Source organism: Centruroides vittatus, unplaced genomic scaffold, assembly GCF_030686945.1.
Source record: "Centruroides vittatus isolate TY-2023 unplaced genomic scaffold, ASM3068694v2 scaffold_3315, whole genome shotgun sequence".
In the NCBI taxonomy this organism is placed as follows: Eukaryota; Metazoa; Arthropoda; class Arachnida; order Scorpiones; family Buthidae; genus Centruroides; species Centruroides vittatus.
Window position 1 is genome coordinate 2451236 of NW_027122703.1, and position 17901 is coordinate 2469136.

General features: G+C 30.4%; 1 protein-coding gene across 2 annotated transcripts in view; it reads right to left on the reverse strand.

Moving 5' to 3' along the window:
* Nucleotides 1–6444: 6444 nt before the first annotated feature.
* Nucleotides 6445–17901, reverse strand: part of LOC136988611 (trans-1,2-dihydrobenzene-1,2-diol dehydrogenase-like) — a 37722-nt gene continuing 26265 nt past the window's right edge. For both annotated transcript variants that reach the window (XM_067286517.1, XM_067286518.1), the window contains exons 6-8: nt 13284–13408; nt 7752–7902; nt 6445–6621 (exon numbers count right to left, since the gene is read on the reverse strand). In XM_067286517.1, the coding sequence (XP_067142618.1) occupies nt 6521–6621; nt 7752–7902; nt 13284–13408 (377 nt within the window). In that variant the 3' untranslated portion in view covers nt 6445–6520. The remainder of the gene's footprint in view (nt 6622–7751; nt 7903–13283; nt 13409–17901) is intronic.

Consider the following 17901-nt stretch of genomic DNA (forward strand, 5'->3'; position numbering starts at 1 on the left):
CTCAACTCACTTGTGCATTTTAACATCAAAAATCAGATTTTCACCTCTTTATCCTAATGAGCCCACTTTGATAACCTTCTACCCACAGTAGAGAATGAACTATTTTTTTTCTCTTTGCATTTATGTTAGGTGGTGGGATATTCATTCCTCTGAATTTTCTTTTTCTTCATTTTTGGGAAGTTTTTGATTATATCTTTGTTAGTGTTTAGTATCAAAAGTGCCTAGGTCAAAATGTGCTTATAAACTTGGGTCATAGTGTGGAGGGATTTAGCCTTAAGCAGTGGCATTTTCCACATCTATTCCCCACTCTCTGCTGTCCACCATTGTTACCCCCACTCAAGTTTAAAAATAAACGATGTAAAAATGTTACAAACAGTTATCACTGAATGAAACAAAAAAAAGATTCAAATACTAGGCTATATAAACAGGTACAAAGCAGAATAAAATTTAATACTTGTTCTTATTCAGCCTATTTTTATTGAGTATTGTCATATGTAATTACCACTAATTTGCATATAACACACAAGGAACTGTCATACCAACATGATAGCTACTTTTACAATAATGTATTGTTAGTGCTCATCAGTGGCATGCCGTGACATTTGATAATAGGGAAGCTGTGTTTCTGTAAGAAGCCGACTTCCAGGGGCAATCAGTTAACTGCGCGTCAGTAATGGTCTAGGGTCCATTCGTACATGGATGGTGGCTGTAGAGACAAAGACGACAAGTATCTGACAAAAACCGTTTATTTTCACATAAAATAAACATATACTATGTACAAAATAGTTTCCTTTAGGACAATCAGCCGTTCGGACGTCCTGAGCGTCGATGTGGTTCTTCGATGGTCGATCGAAGGTAGCCCCGGGACATTGGCGTTGACAAGTCTGTAAGGCACAGGAAAACTTCGTTCGTTGGAGTCGGGGACACGGTCTAAGTCCGAAGTGGCACGGGTTACAGGTTGGCACAATAGGCGAGAACTTGTTTTTTTTTGACACACGGCGTTTTGGTTATTCGGAACGTTAACCGAGTGCCAGGTGTCCTCGATTGTCGGAGAGATTATATCAATCTCTATTTTATCTTTCATCCATTTTAATTGGTCGTTTTCCTCAATCACGTTTCCCGAGTGGTTGGTCCTCGTTACTAAACGTAACGAGACTCTTACCTGGAACGCGAGAAAAGTCAAAATCGAAGATGAATTCGATCTTCCACCGATCATAGGACGACTTCCTTCCGCAATTTATGGTTTCTGCCTGGCAGTTTGATATAAACAATGGATGTCCGATTACAAACGACTTTTACCTATGTTTTTTTAACTAATAAATTTTTCTCTAAATTAACCGTTTTTTCGCGTCTTTCGTGGCGGGTCGGACCTGTCCGGAACCTCACATTTCCATAAAAGTTTTAAACAAATATTGGAAATGACAAAAATAAACAATTTATGTATTTTAGTTCTAAAATACAAATAATACATACATAATACAAATTGACATGATACAAACAATAATAGAAAAAATTGTTTTTTTTTATAAACTAATTCTATTCGGCGATTTTTTCCGCAAAGTCGTTAATTACTTTATCATAAAAGTCGCTGGTTGTCGACTCCATCAACGTATTTAAAAGAACTTTTTCTATCAAGCAACGCTAGCGACGACAATCTTTCCTCCGACCGAGTGTTTCTGGCCAATGTATGAATTCGCTCCGTGGTCGAAAAACTGCGCTCAACAGACCCACTGGTAGATGGTACCGTAAAAATTAATGATATTAAATCATATAATTCTTTTAGTACGTCTTCGTTCGGATCGACATTAATTATAATACTACTTTCTATGTCTAAGAGTTACTTGTCAATATAGTCCTGACACAAATATAAATATTGCGATTCGCTGCGTAATTTAGATAAATCAAAAAATTTCCCATAAAATTTACTTAATTTAAAGAATTAAAAACAAGCTTGGAAACATTGTTAATAATTTTAACATTATGAAAAACATCTAAAAGTAATAAAAATTCTAAAGATTTTATGTCTGAAAATCTGTTAATATAATTATAATTTTCTTTTAACTATACTGTAATTAAATATAACTTTGCAAAAAAACGTATATAGAAATAACATTGAATACTCTTTACTTTTTAAATCTTAAACAATTCACTTAGTCAGATAACTCCCTACACAGTGGCTACGGAATAGAACCGTTGGAAGTGTTACACGTGTGTAGTTTCCACCAGCTAAACCGGCCGAGGTTGGTGCTCTGTAAAGCGCATGCGCCAATGCCCTCTGGCTACTTTACACCATTCAGTTATTCTGGCCGTGAAAGCTGTCTCGTAAGCGCTTCCATTCCGCCACTGACATTCGAATATACAATAGCAATCTTATCGTTTTTTTTCACATATAGTATAGTATTTTTTAATAGGATACATAATGCGGTTATAATAAAATATTAATTTTAATTAATTCAAAGTACGTTAGAATATGAAAATTTATATTTTAGAAAATACAAGGGAAGGTCATTGGAAGGTAGAAGCGGCGCTTCCACCGCTTCCAATGACGGCACGCCACTGGTGCTCATGGCTATTGAGTAGCTTAACCGTCTGTGCTAAGTCTATGCAAACCATCATCCACGCTCAGAAATTTCTGGCTACATCCGAGTGTGGATGATATTTTTATGTATATTTCTGCTGATTTTATTAGTCAGAAACTAGAGCTTCAGTTCACTCCAACTCACCATCCTATTCTCTATGATTTGGGCCTCAAAATGTCTTGTTTGCTAGATGTGTCCGATTATTGCTCATTGTGAAGGAGCGCCATAACAATCCAAACTTCAGGATACCAAAAATGTAGGCCTATCATTGATTGTAGTACAGACATACAATAATATCAATCACTAAATGACATTTATGAATTCAGTGTCTGTGTATTCCTATCGCGCTTCACACTTTACAATTAAAACACAGAATAACTGATAAACAGTTGTTTTTCTTTTAATTTTACAAAAGACCTGCTGTACCAAGATCAAATAAAGATAAATTACAGATTATTTGACAATTCTTAACTGTTCTTAATCTTAAATTTAGCTCTGCAAGGATGGGATGAATAGAAATACATATATCTCATATGTTTAGCAAGATTGAAAGAAAAAGTTATGGACACACATTATTATGTGTACATAACCTTTTCCTTCAATTTTATATTCAATTTAAAAAATGCTCTCTAGAAAAGTGAATAGTACTGGTCTACAAAAAAATATCATCAGTCTGCAGAAAAATATTTGATTGTACTGACACAGACACATACATTTGATTACGGATGACATTTAAATAGTAATCTAGAGTTACTGTATGTACTTTTGTTACATACTGTAAACTTTTTATTTATAAACAATTCACACTTAATATTTTATAATAACCATATGCTTTGATCAATTAAAAATTTGTCAGTAAATAGAATTGAATAACCATTGATTATGAAAGTGGTGTAAGTCCATTTTCTGCAGTCTAATTAAGCGCTTATGGACTGTCCATAAATTACATCTGCATTTTGCCAACAAAAGCACAATTTGATAGAATGGAAATAGATGAAATTTAAAAAAAAATCCATGTAATGAGCCTAAATGAAAAGAAGTGCCTAATGATAAGTTCATAATAATGATAAACTTATCATAAAATACTTTAACAATAAGTAAATATCTTTAATGTTAAAAATAAACAACACTATTTTATTTCTTGTTATTATTTATAAACAAAATCAGAATAAAACACAATGTATTTCAAGTTAAATTGAATTTTACATAATTGAAATTTAATGACATTTACAGTTCAATTATTATGAAAGAAGTAGTGTAAGTCAATTTACAGTCAATTTATTATTTAGTTAAATTGGCCTAAAAGAAATTTATATAATCAAATTACATATTGATAAATTAGTAGAAACATTGCCAGACTTGACATAATTAATTTATATTTCTGAATTGACTAATATGCTAACCTTCAATTTTCTCGAAACAACAATAAATGGACTTGCACCACTTTCAAAATAAATGATCCATTTGCCTTTTTACTGGTGAAATTGTACCAGTATTCTGTTCTAAAAACAAAATTAGATTTTTTTAAATTATGAAAAAGGGGCACCTGATATTGTTAGTCCAGGGCACTTAAATACTGTATATTAGGATGGCCCGGAACAGCAAACAATGGCACTGACATCAGCCTATGCTTGAAATGGAACTGAAAGATTTTGCAACAATTTCTTAATGAAAAAATTTGTTTATTTAAGACAATGTATCCAATGAAAACAATATGATTTTGTCATTGGTAAACTGTTTGTTTATATATGTTAATTTATGGATATGAATTGAAAATTATACATCTATAAGTATAACATAATGAGTTATTTTAATTAAATGCACAGCTTGATTCATCTTGATAAACTGTCAGAGAAAAAATTCTTTTAAAAAATTTAACTATATTATTTTAAATACAATTATTTTGCAATCGTAAACTATGTTGCACTTATTCCAGGTTAAGTTGTCAAGTTGAAGATTAAGTAACACATGGACTTTTTAAAAATTTTTTTATTGATAAATGGTAATTCACGATTGTTTATTGATGTGCTAGATGTATTTTTAGCTTTATGTGTCACTTCAGTTGTTTTTAAATTATAAACCAAACTGCCGGATTACGTCGGACTACTTTTCTACAATTATTTTAAAATAATTTGTCACTGTTAGGTGCCATCTCTTATTAAATTTAATAATTATAGTTAAATTTAGTATTACAGAATTAGTAGTTGTTTGGCTTATTACTAATATATCCAGTTTTGAGATGTTTATATATGCTTTTAAATTACAATGTGACACAGAGACACAGTCTAAAAACCTTTCACAGTGTTGTATACGAACATTTTTGGCCTCCACCGAGGCCGAAAACATTCGTTGGTTCTCTATCGTATACAACACTGTGAAAGGTTTTTAGACTGTGTCTCTGTGTTCCAATGTGATTTACAACATGTAAAAAATTCCTTTTGAAACCATAAAAAATTATAAGCATATATTTACCTTATTAAACTCCAACAGAAATTTCTTAAAATTATTATCTTCTGCATAAACTGCATTGCGAGTGCAAATTCTGATCCAGAAAAATCTAGCAAACAGTTGCATAACTTTCCTGTCTGTTATAGTCTTTGTAATAAAATCTCATATTATTAATTATTATAAAACGGCAAAAAACTTAGTTTTGATGGAAGAGATGAGTTTATAAAAAGTTGAAAATGCTAACAGTGAGTAAAATCTTCATTAAGCCCAACCCAACTCAAAGATATGACACATGGCCACCCTCTATCTCACCACCCTATTGATCTTTAACCACCAAAATTTAATGGCATCAATGCCCCTTTTACACAAACTATCATGCCAAATTTTGTTTCTTAATCTTTATCCCATTCTGAGATATTAAATGAAACAGACACCAACACACATCCATGGAATTTTTTGTTTTTTTACTTTTTGGGTTCAGGGATCTCGATTCATGGAGATTTGCAAAAAACTCAGAGAGGGAGGGTTAAATTTAACACAATTCCAATACTTTTCCTTCTTATGTACACATAACAACCAGGAAAGTAAAATGCAATACAGGTATACCTTGCCTTACGTCGGTAATTGGTTCCAGGAGAGGCGACGTAAATTGAAAAATGACGTAAGTCGAATTTACTTGTGTAGTTACGACATAAGTCGAAACTACACAAGTAGCTTGTGTAGTTATGACTTATGTACACAAGCTACTTGTAGTAGCTTGTGTAGTTACGACATAAGTCAAAACTACGGTGGAAAAAATGCCAAGAATGAGCACTTAAAGACCGCTAAATAAGACGACAACACAGAAACACAGATGTTTTCATGTTTTGTTCTCTAGGATTTAATCGAGAACGACGTAACTCGAAATGACATAACTCGAGGTATACCTGTACTGTAATTTTGTGTGTGTAATTCACAATGGCACAAATCCATGCCCACTGTCAAATTGTCTTAAACACTACATAACTTGTGGGTTATGTACATGAAAATACTGTAATTGTGTATACATATAATTTCTTTTTATAGTATTAAATTAAGAAAAATAAAATCAAATACAATTATAAATGAAATAAATGCTACTTTCTTTTTATTTTCACTTAAAAAATGTTTGGCATTATCACAGAGGCAGATATTTTATGCATTCATAATTGGAAAGCATTATAGTTTTAATACATAATACAAATAAAAATTTTCTTTTAATTATTAAGCAAATTTAGAGTTTGTTATTGATATTGATGCATTGCTTAATTACATCATAAATACTAAAATATATTAATTAATTTCAAATATAAGTAAAAAAATATTAATTGAAAAATATATTTATTTTTTAGTATAGAACTAATGTTATTTATAATTAAAAATAACATTCCAATTTGTGAAAAACAATTATATTATCCCATATTTCTATATTTTAGTAATAATTACAAATATATATAACAAAATTAGCATTTAAATTATATATCGTACACTACTCCAAGTTGGGTTTTAATCTCATCCATGATCTCTGCCAATAATTCTGAATCCTGATGTGTCATTTTGGGTGATTCTAAAAGACCTATAAATATTTATACAATTAATTCAAATTAAATTAGATAAACTACTTTGTAACAACGAATTCATTATTAATTCTTAGAATAATTCTAAAATTTTTATAGTTTTAGAGTCATATTATTAAAAATATTAAATTTAACATTAAATAAATAAATAAATTTTTTTAGTTCCTAATTCTTTTCGCCGCATATGTTTAGCCAGGATCGAAATGGGTGTGACCAGGTGTCAAATGACAAAGCCTGAAATATCCAAGTCAAACTGTCTGTAAAAGTATTCATCCAAACTCAAATTTAGGTTATATTAATTAAATTATCAACAACCGTGAGGGAGATAATAGTGAGAGCTTATCAGACCAATAATGGGCACAAACACTCAAATTTAGGTCTGTACAATGGCAGGCTGGATTTATCACCTTGGCTATTTCTCCAAATGCTTCATAAAATGTGAAGAATATGAACCTGCCTGAATCAATTTTAATACAATAGGCCTTCATTTTAACAGGCTATTGCCAAAAGTCCATTAAATATTGAATGTATATTAAAAACAAGCTTACAACATACAGAATGTATGAAAATGTTATAATGTATAAGTATGAATAAAATATTATTATAATGTACAGGCACAGGTTAATTGAGTAATTGATTCATTGACCCATCTTTTAGCATGTTTATGTGCAAATAAAATAGATTATAAATTTTTTATCCATTAAATCTGAAGTCTATTAAATCAAGAATCTACTGTATTTCAAACTAGAGCAAAAATGCAAAATAATGTTGGATTATCTTGCAAGTTCATCTGTAATTGATAACAATAAATTTGGTTTTAAAGATAGATTGTTAAAAATATTTTGCGATATGAATCAATCAAATAACATTCAAGTTTATTTTTCATATGAGGATAAAACTTACAATAGCATTTTTATAGCTTTTAAGTTGTTTTTTTTATTTTTGTTTTCTCAGGAAGTAAAATCATAATTATATCTTTGATTGTTCCCATTACCAGTTTCTGTGTATTTTTTAAGCCTAAATTTAGGCTTTTTTTCAGTAACTTACATCACACAAGGAACATTATTGATATAGACTTATATAATTATCCACATCCAATAATAAAGTCTATTTATATTATTATATTTACCTTCTTTTAAGCATCGTCTTACTTCTTCTGCTTCATACCTTAACCCAGAACTATTTGTAAAATTGCAAGGTGTCACAGTATCCGGTAATGGAAAATCATACTTTCCTGTTGGCGTAATTATACTGGTAGGGCACCACATTGGATGTGGAACCTATAAAAGTATTATAATTAATTTAAATGCTATACAAACAATTCTCTATTATCACATAAATTATATGTTTTCCTGTTACAAAATTAAAATATTAACAAAAATTAGGATTTACAAATTTTCACATTTTTCAAAAATCAAAAAGGCTTACTTTGTTTGTACATAAGTTTTGATATAAGAATATTACAGCAATGTAAACAGCATTCAACAGTAGTTTAATCTTTCAAATATCATTAAATTTAATAAGGTGACCAACCGTCCTCCTTTAGGAAGGACACTCCTTTTGTAAGTTCTGTCCTCCCTTGAAAAGTGTCCTCCTCAGTGGCATAGCGTGGGTGACAGTCGCCTGGAACAGAGGAAAATTTCGCCGCCCCCTTTAAATTTCTCCTGAAATAAAATACGGGGAATCTCTACAAGTCAGTACAGACGGTGTTGTCAGTCGCTACAATGAACAAGATGTCATTATTATACATTCATTTAAAGAAAGGAGATTCCCCAGTTTTGTCACAGAGTAAGTAATGAAAAATTCCGTGCTCATTTCAATCGGTCCGAATTGTAGATGCGACAAAAATATGAAACGAAATGGTTCAAATTTTTACAAGATATTATTATTATTTATTGTGAAAAAATGCCGCCCCCTAAAAGTGCCGCCGGGGCGGGCGCCCCTGCCGCCCCCACTACGCTACGCCACTGGTCCTCCTACATGTCCTCCTTTTTGATATTTGAAGACTAATTGGTAAATCTCCATATTCGATTGATGCTGAGCCGATCCGTTGCATGTAATGTGATGTGTTTGTATTTGACATGATGGTTCATCGAGGCTTGGTACAGTGCAGCAAGACGCGATTATGAAACGCATGTGCTCTGCACAGGAGACCTTGAGAGAGTGCATTGCATGCAGGTAGCTTTGTTTACTTCTTACCAAAACATATGTGGCCGTGCGCCTTATTTCGTATATTGTAGTATATATTACTCTTAGTATTTATTCCATTTTCTTCCTCTTTGTTAGTTCTTTTGTCTATCTTTTCCTAGAAACTTCTGTCTTCCCTAACCCTTCCCTGTTCAAATGGTAGTGACCTAATTAAAAGACAAAGAAAAGGTGGTAGCCTGAGGGCTAAGTGTAGGACAAGAGGTCACTTTTTGACTGGGACGTTGAAGAGATAGGACGTGTTGTGAAGACCTCCAGGTTGTTCTGGCATCAACTGGAGGACAAAGGAGACGATAAGCCTAAGCTAGCGCTCGAGAGGAATCCGAAAAATATCCCGATATAGGAACCTCGAGAAGCTTATTGAGAGGATCAGAGAGATGTCCACAATCAACAACACAGAAAGTTAATAATCTAGCATTCGCCACCATCACCCCAAGATCATCGACACTTTGGATACCCATTCTTTTCTGTCATTATATATCCAACTATCCTATTGTCTATCTTTTCCTCTCTCTTTTTTTTATTTGTATAAGTAGTTTTAAGTATTTAGTCTTAGTTCCTTATTTTTGTAACGCGGTGAATATTCCTTTGTTGCGAGGTTTCTTAACAATTCTACCCGAGTATCTGCAGGAATTATATGTAGAAAAGGTTAATAGTGAAAGAATGAGGAGTGTCAGAATTGTAAAAGAATCCTGTAAAGTAAATAAACACGGGTGACGAGAACATTTGTGTGTGTTATATTCTCTTGTTGAATCACTTACCACGTGCATATCCTACACATAACACGACACATACGCATGCAGTAGAGATTATTATAGTGTATTATTGTTGCAACAAATAAAATGTTTCTTTTATTTACGATATTTTTTCCTTCAATTTATTTGTGTCCTCCTTTTCATTGTAAAAAAATTGGTCACCTTAATTTAAACTACTTATAAATTAAATCATATAGCATTAAAAGTTAAAATAATTATGCATACAGAATTAAATAAGTAAATAAATTCCTATTTAAAATAAATTAAATGCAAAGCTTCTAATATTTAATTACCAGCGATCAATTTTTAATTAGAAAAAACTAATACTTTTGGCTGCTTCCAACAGTCATTATGAGATATTTTTTCATTTTTTGCTTTTTCCAACCTTTAGACACAAAGAGAGTTTTTTTCTCATACTCATCATGGGTTAAGCTAGGCTCACAATGGAGAAACTAGATGGTGAGAGACAGGACTTGACAAATCTAGAAATTTCTGCTTGTAAAAAATTCCTGGAGTTGTTTGCTAAATTCAATCCTGAGTCGTCAGAATGGGAGACATCCAACCATTTGTCATCATTAGATTAATACAAGAAATGTCGCTATTCTAGAACATCTTCATATGGGGACATATACTTTACAAATTTTAAACATGCAGCTAAACTTAAAAATTTGTAAAACGTGATTTGTCTTCAAATGCAATCTTCATATTAATCTGATAATGACTGCTTAAAGTAACCCAAAATGTATTTCTTGTAAGAAACTGCTAATGATTAAAGATTAGAGCTTGCATTTATCATGTTTACAAGCTGTGATATAATTTGTGCTACAATAAATTAAATATTATGCACAAATTTAACAGAGTAATTATATTTAAAATTTTTAAAAATTTAGAATTAATCTTTCATATTTGCTCATAAATACAACAAATCTTTCTAAAATTTAAAACTATTTTTCATCATTAAACAATATTTTAGAACAAAAGCTTCCAACCTGATTTCTTTTTTTTTTATTATTATTAATTTTAATTCTTTCTGCTCTATGAGTACTAAGAGGCACCTTATAGCAAGCCTATTATGGGGCAGTCAAGTAGTGAGGGATGGGGTGAGACATATCTGGACGGTTCATCTTCCAAAAAATTTCTGGGGTTCTTTCAATCATCTGGATTCGATGTCAGATCCAGAAGCAGTTAAGTGGTAGGCTGCCACCTTAACTGTTTGGACATCTGGTTGCCAACCTAGTTACTAGTGATCCCTAAGGAATCAACTGATTTATCTGAGAGTTGGTGAATTAGTAGAATCATTTGGAAGTTAATGGACAAATTTATTTTTATTATATTTTAAGGAATAATAGTAACTAATATATTTTTCAATTTTAATAAAATAGAATACAGATAAACTTCTACATTCACAAAAAACCGGGATGAAATCAAGATGTACCTGAACCTGTTACTGTTGTTGGGGAAAAGACGAAAAAATATTGTAGACATTTTTGAACCTTAATAGTTCTTCTTCAGACGATAAAAAAAGAAGCGACGGAATGCAGAACAAAAAATAGGACATCGATATTTAAACAGAAATCAAACACACATCTCGTTAAAATCGTTGGATTGGACGTGCATATTCGATGCAGGTAGATGGCGATTAAAGGTCCGTATCGATGAGGGCCTGCCAGGCGACAGACAAATTGAGTTCTTCCTTATAATTTATGCACGTGGTAGTGTGGCTAGATTTAACGAGACGTGTGTTCGACTTCTGTTTAAATATCGATGTTCTATTTTTTGTTCTGCATTCTGTCACTTCTTTTTTTTTATTGTCTGAAGAACTATTAAGGTTCAAAAAAGTTTACGATATTTTTTCGTCTTTTCTCCAACACCGGTAAAAGGTACAGGTACGTCTAGAATACAGAGCTTTGAATTTTTATTCATGTTTAATAAAAGATATTAATTCCTGTATGATTTATTATTTCATCCTATTTGTAATTTACTGTTATTTTGTATCAATACAGAAAAAAGTTAGCAAATTATATCTAATTTTTGAATGGGACTGACAAACAAAAAAAATTATAAACCTGTTTTAGGACAGTAAAAAGACTAAATTCATATTACCATTAAATATGAATTTTTAATGCTGGAAATTAACTCAATATTGAGTTTATCAGACACCTTCTCCACTGCTGGAATAATGCTTAGGTTGATCTTAGTACATATTACTTTACCATTAATTTTATACTAACAAGAAGCTTTATAAATTTCTTATAGAAATATATCAAAAAGAGTATTCAGCATGAATATTATAAAATAACCATCAAATATTGCTAAATGAGTATTTTGATTTCATAAAATAAAATTAAATATTTGATTACATCTATACTGAGTGGCCAAAAAATTAGAGACACCCTCTAATAATGAGTTGGTCTACCTTTAGCTCTGATCACAGCTGATATTCTTCTTGGCACGGACTCAACAAGTTGCTGATACTGCTGCTGAGGAATGTTGGCCCATGCTGACATAATGGTAGCTCTAAGTTGAGTCAGATTAGATGGTGGCATTTCCAAGCTCTGAAGTGATCTTTCGACTTCATCCCACAAATGCTCCATAGGATTGAGGTCAGGGGACTGATTGGCCATGGAAGCAGGTTAAACTCTGATTGATGTTCTTCAAACCAATTTGAGACTGATCAAGCATGGTGGCAAGGTGCATTGTGCTGCTGAAAGTGACCATCTCCATCAGGGAACATTACAGCCATAAACGAGTGTACATTATTGGCAACGATGTTGAGGTAAGCTGTGCTATTAAGAGATGTGTCCACAAATATCAAGGGACTCAGTGTACTCCAGGAAAATCTCCCCACACCATAATTCCACTGCCACCAGCCTGAAGAGTTGTCATTTGGCAGAAGGGCTCCATGAATTCATGCTGTTTGTGTCATATTCTGATCCCGCCATCTGCACAATGGAGCAGGAAACGAGATTCATTGAACCAGGATACTTTTTTCCAGTCCTCAAGTGACCAATTTCGTCTTTCCTGGGCCCACAATAGGTGCCTTTTCCTATATTTCTGTGATTCCAAAGGCACTCTTGATGGTCTCCTGCTGCTAAAGCCCATCCTTTGCAAAGTCCATTTTGTGCATTGGGATATGCTTTGTGATGCACCTGCATTGAATTCAGCTGTAATTTGTTGTGCTGTTGCCCTTCTGTTGCTGTGAACTATGCGTGCTAATCGCCTTTCACCTCTCTCGTTCACCAGCCTTTTTCGACCAGAATTGTCCTTATTGCTTGAAGTTTTTCTTCTCAACTGCCATTCTCTAAACACCCAAGATACTGTTGGGCAAGGAAATCCTAAAAGAGTCGTCGTTTCAGAGATGCTGGCACCAGCTCTTTTTGCACCAATGATCATTCCTCATTCAAAGTTACTTAAATCTTTCATCTTACCCATTTTGACATTAACTTCCATGATAACTACATCATCCGAAGCCGAGTGTTCCTTATATAAGCAACTCTGCATTGTTACGTCACTCTACATCACTGTTCGGACTGGTTTACTTTCATATAAGGGGCGTCTCTAATTTTTTGGCCATTCGGTGTAAGTTTTCAAAATAAATACATGCCTTCAAAGTTCAAATCAGATTTTTGAAAGCTAAAACTTTATTGTTTTCTTATTAAATTTTATTTATAGTTTTATATGTTATTTAATAATTTACAAACCTTTATACATCCTTTTGTTCCTGATATAACTAATTCACAACAATAATTGCATTTTGCTGAAGAACTGATATTCGCTAACTTTCCATTTTCATATATAAGAGAAGCTGCCATATTTTCATCAACTCCTAAAAATTATTCATGTCTATTAGTCAAGTAATACACTCTATTATAATCATAAGAAAAAAACAGTATGCTCGATTTATTTATATATAATTTTTAGGAACAAAAACATGAAAATGAAAATGTTTAATTAAATATATAACCAAGCATTTCTGATCAACTATTAAAGAGAAATAAAGACAAACCACTAGTTTGAAAATTGGAAGTTTTATTATAGTTCTTTAAATTTCATTTATTTTCCCAGCAATTATAGAATATAATACAGAGAATATATAGTGTTAATTTAATTTTTCACTCAACAAAGCTGTATATTTTAAACATATCTGTTCATCTTTAATATAAAAATGAACATACTGTATATCTTTAAAATTTACATTCCTGTTGTCTGAAAATTTATAATAAAAGTTATCAAGAACTTAAATTTTCATTAATATTATAATTTTAATATGAAATTTTTGAGATTCAAAATAGAACTAGGAACTAATCCTTTCCTTTTCTATGTTCAATCAAAAATATTCAATGCTTCTATTAGAAACAATCATCTTTTTTACTTTCAGGAGTATTTTTGTGACATAATTTTTTATCATGCATTATAATCATGTTTTTAATCTGCATCCTGAACATTTGAGGTGCACTAATTTGAAATGGATAGCATATATTTTTAATCAGAAAGTCTTTTGTGAGTGATAAACCAAAGTTATGCTAAATCTGAGTTTACCGAATCTTGTCCAGAATTTCTGGATGTTTTGCTGTCTGATTTAAAATGTGTTTCTAATGCAAATGTTTTGTTAGTTTTAATATACTGTATGCCAATTCCTGGAAAAACTGAATACTACTCTGGAAAAATTGGCAACATTAATGGAAAATTGTTTAACTAAATCTATGAAATCTTGTCAAACATATTTCTAAACATTACATACAAAATGTTTTTAATGCTTAAATTGAGAATCAGAGCAGTGATTCCATGCCCAGTAAAAAGTCACTGACTGACAATATATACAGGAATCAGAGTTGCCAATTTTGGGATTAATTTCTGTCCCCTCCAAATGACTAAAATAATTTTGAACATCTTATTTGAAAGATAATTGTTTTCTTAGATATTGTGCAAAAATTTCAGGAAGAGGTTGCCAAATTATAAACATTGAAAAGTGCATAAATCACTAAAAAAGCTGTATTTTCTTCTTTTTCTTCATCCAGCACTGCAGACATTCCTAGAGAAAAAATTACCGTATATCTCGGCAGATAAGACGATAGTTGAATCATAAAAAAGGCCCCGAAAATCCGGGGTTGTCTTATAGGACAGATACAAAAAATTAGATTGAAATTTATATAAATTAAAACCATTATAAAAAAAACGGACAAACCATAATTATTTACTAGTAGAGAGTAGGGTATGTTCACAAAATAGAATAGCCCATACGACATTTTTGTGAATAGTCAAGGTCATTAACCGAATGCCGGATCAGTGCGACTATTTGCAACAATCGCAAGGGAGTGCAAGAAAATAAAATTTGTTCATTCGAAAAATTACAAATAGGACATAATTCCATATACGCTATACAGTATTATTGATATTATTCGGATGATGATCGCTGATCTAAACTAAATTCATAGGCCATTGATAGTTTGGGGTCGTCTTATAGGACACATATAAACTAAAACTATAAAACTTCAACGAAAATTTATACCTCGTCTTATCTGAAGGTCGTCTTATCTGCCGAGATATACGGTACTTGATCTAGAAAGTTCAAATTTTAAACTTAACCTTTCTCATTATCAGTGATGTGCTCAAGCAACTTCTGGGTCAATAGGTCAAAATTCACTGAGGTTCCCATGCAGTTATTTTACTTTATCACTTAATTACATGCTTGTAAGGATAAAATTGCATTTAAATGAATGATTCTCATTGAAAATGTTATCCAGAATAACAAAAGGTCAAATTTATGTGAATTAAAACTTTTTATAATAATTTTAGAAGAACAAGTAGTGAGGATTTTGGAGAAAACAGGTAGTGATGGATGCAAATAAACAATTCAAATTCTTCAGAACAGCAAAGTGATGCATTTACTACCATAACCATTTTTAATATATTTATGATATATATAATTTAAATGATTATTTAATATTTGATATTCAGATCCCTAATCTAGTGTCAAATCATAGGTACACCTAGCACTCAATTTACCAGTACCAAATTGCATGATTTTGGCATTTTTTTTAATACTTTGACTCTTTAAAAAAAAAAAAAATACATAGCACATTAAGTGATAAATAATAATTAATTTACAAATAATGTTTCTATTGAGATTAATGAGACTGAAGAATTATATCATTCTGAAATGTTTGTTACATGTTATATATACAGGTATACCTCACCTTATGTCGGTAATTGGTTCCAGGACAGGCAACTCAAGTCGAAAAATGACTTAAGTCGAATTTACTTGTCACTAGGCTAAACTACAAATAACCATTCCCAGTTCTGTATTTTATTTATAAATGCATTTTTTATAATATATGGTTAATAAGAATCTATTTTAAGCTTACGAACAAATAAATTTTAGTTTTTAATATAGTACAGAAAAAAAATACAGTAATCTAAATTTACGAATACATGTACAGTACATGCTTACAATTTGGCAATGTTTACAGTACATCGCAGACTCTTTATTTGGGAATGTGGTTTGGCTCTAAGACATTATAAAATAAAATGATTTTGAAGGTTAAATAACAAATACAGTTATTAAAATTATTATGCAATAATAGAAAAAACTAATTCGTTAAATTTACCAATATTTACATTCAATTTGTTTATTTACATCGCGGACGTAGATGGCTGTGGATCATCAGCATCAACAGCTGATTGTGGTATTTCAATTCTGATTCTGAGTATTTTAAAATGATTTTATATACTTTTATTCTTATTTATTGTACAGTAACATGATTTTATATGCTTTTATAGCTCTTTTCTAGTGATATTACGACTTCAATATTTGTGACGGACAGACGTAATGTCGAATAAAATGACAAACTCGATTTTTATTTTTCCATGTATCTTTTTTTGAGAAACGACGTATAATCAAGAACGACTTAAGTCGAAACGACGTAACCCGAGGTATACCTGTATATAAATTAGAATTATATTTTATATAGTACTTGAATGCTTCTTGTTCTCTCTATATTTTATACCTTATTACAGTATGTCTAATCAAACATCTCTATCTTCTTATTCCTTTATTTTTTAGTTTTATATAATTTGTAATGTTCATTTTAAGTATGATCTTTAATGAATAAATAAATGTTTTATTCCTTATTTCAATTATTTTAAACATAAAATAAAAAAATTATATTTTAAAATTTTAATTTTATATATATATATATTAAATTAATTTGCTGTTTCAGAGTATGATCTATATATATATATATATATATATATATATATATATCATATATCATACTCTAAAACAGCAAATTAATTTTTGTTATTTAAAATTTTTAATTAAATAATTTAAAAATTTGTTTTAAATAAAAATTACATAGAGAAAATTAATGTAAATAATTTGTCAAATTATCAAATTGGTTGTCTTTTTAAAAGTTAAAAATTAATTAAAGAAAAAATTTATTAACAACTATTATTTATCATTAGGTAATTTATATTATAAATTAACATCTTAAAAATGTTATAGGACTACTACTGGCAATTTGTTTTTTTTTTTTTTTTTTAATTTTAGAATTCATGACTTATTCATTGCATACAGTCAAATCAATAATAATTCTCATTTTTTATTTTTTATGTAAGTTATACATTTACAAGCAATATGCAAACAAATTATTTATATGTATCGTATATAAATTATTACTTCATAAACACATTATATATTAAAGTAGATTTTTCTACCTAAGAAACAAATGCAATCCAAATTTTAAATTTATGAATAAAATATAATTGATAGCTCTTATTTATTAATTATAAAGTTAAAAAGTTTTACAAAAGATTAATATGATACATAAAAAATACTTATAAGAGTTGACTCAACAGAAAATGAAAAGCATAATTTCAGATTTCCTATTAAGGAAATTATATTCACAATATATGATGAAAAGCTACTACTTTTTATATATTAAAGACGTGTAACGCACTATATAAATTATTTTGTATTTTAAATAAGATATTTTTGATGTTTAACTTTTGTGAAGTCCTTTTGAAATATATATCTGCTTTAAATTATTCTGTAACTGCTAAATATTTTCTCTCTACATTTTTAATATTTATACACCATTAATATGTATAAGTATTTAAAATTTAAACATTAAATTTATAAATCATATAAAATTAAATTTCCATTAACATTCGATGGGGAAAAATTATATATTTTGAAAATTTTTTATGTAAAGTAGCTGAGCTATAATAAATTTATTTAAGATTACATTTGTACCTGAGATTAAACAAAATTAATTTATTTAATTGAATTATCTTAAAGAATTTACTTTATAATTTTGT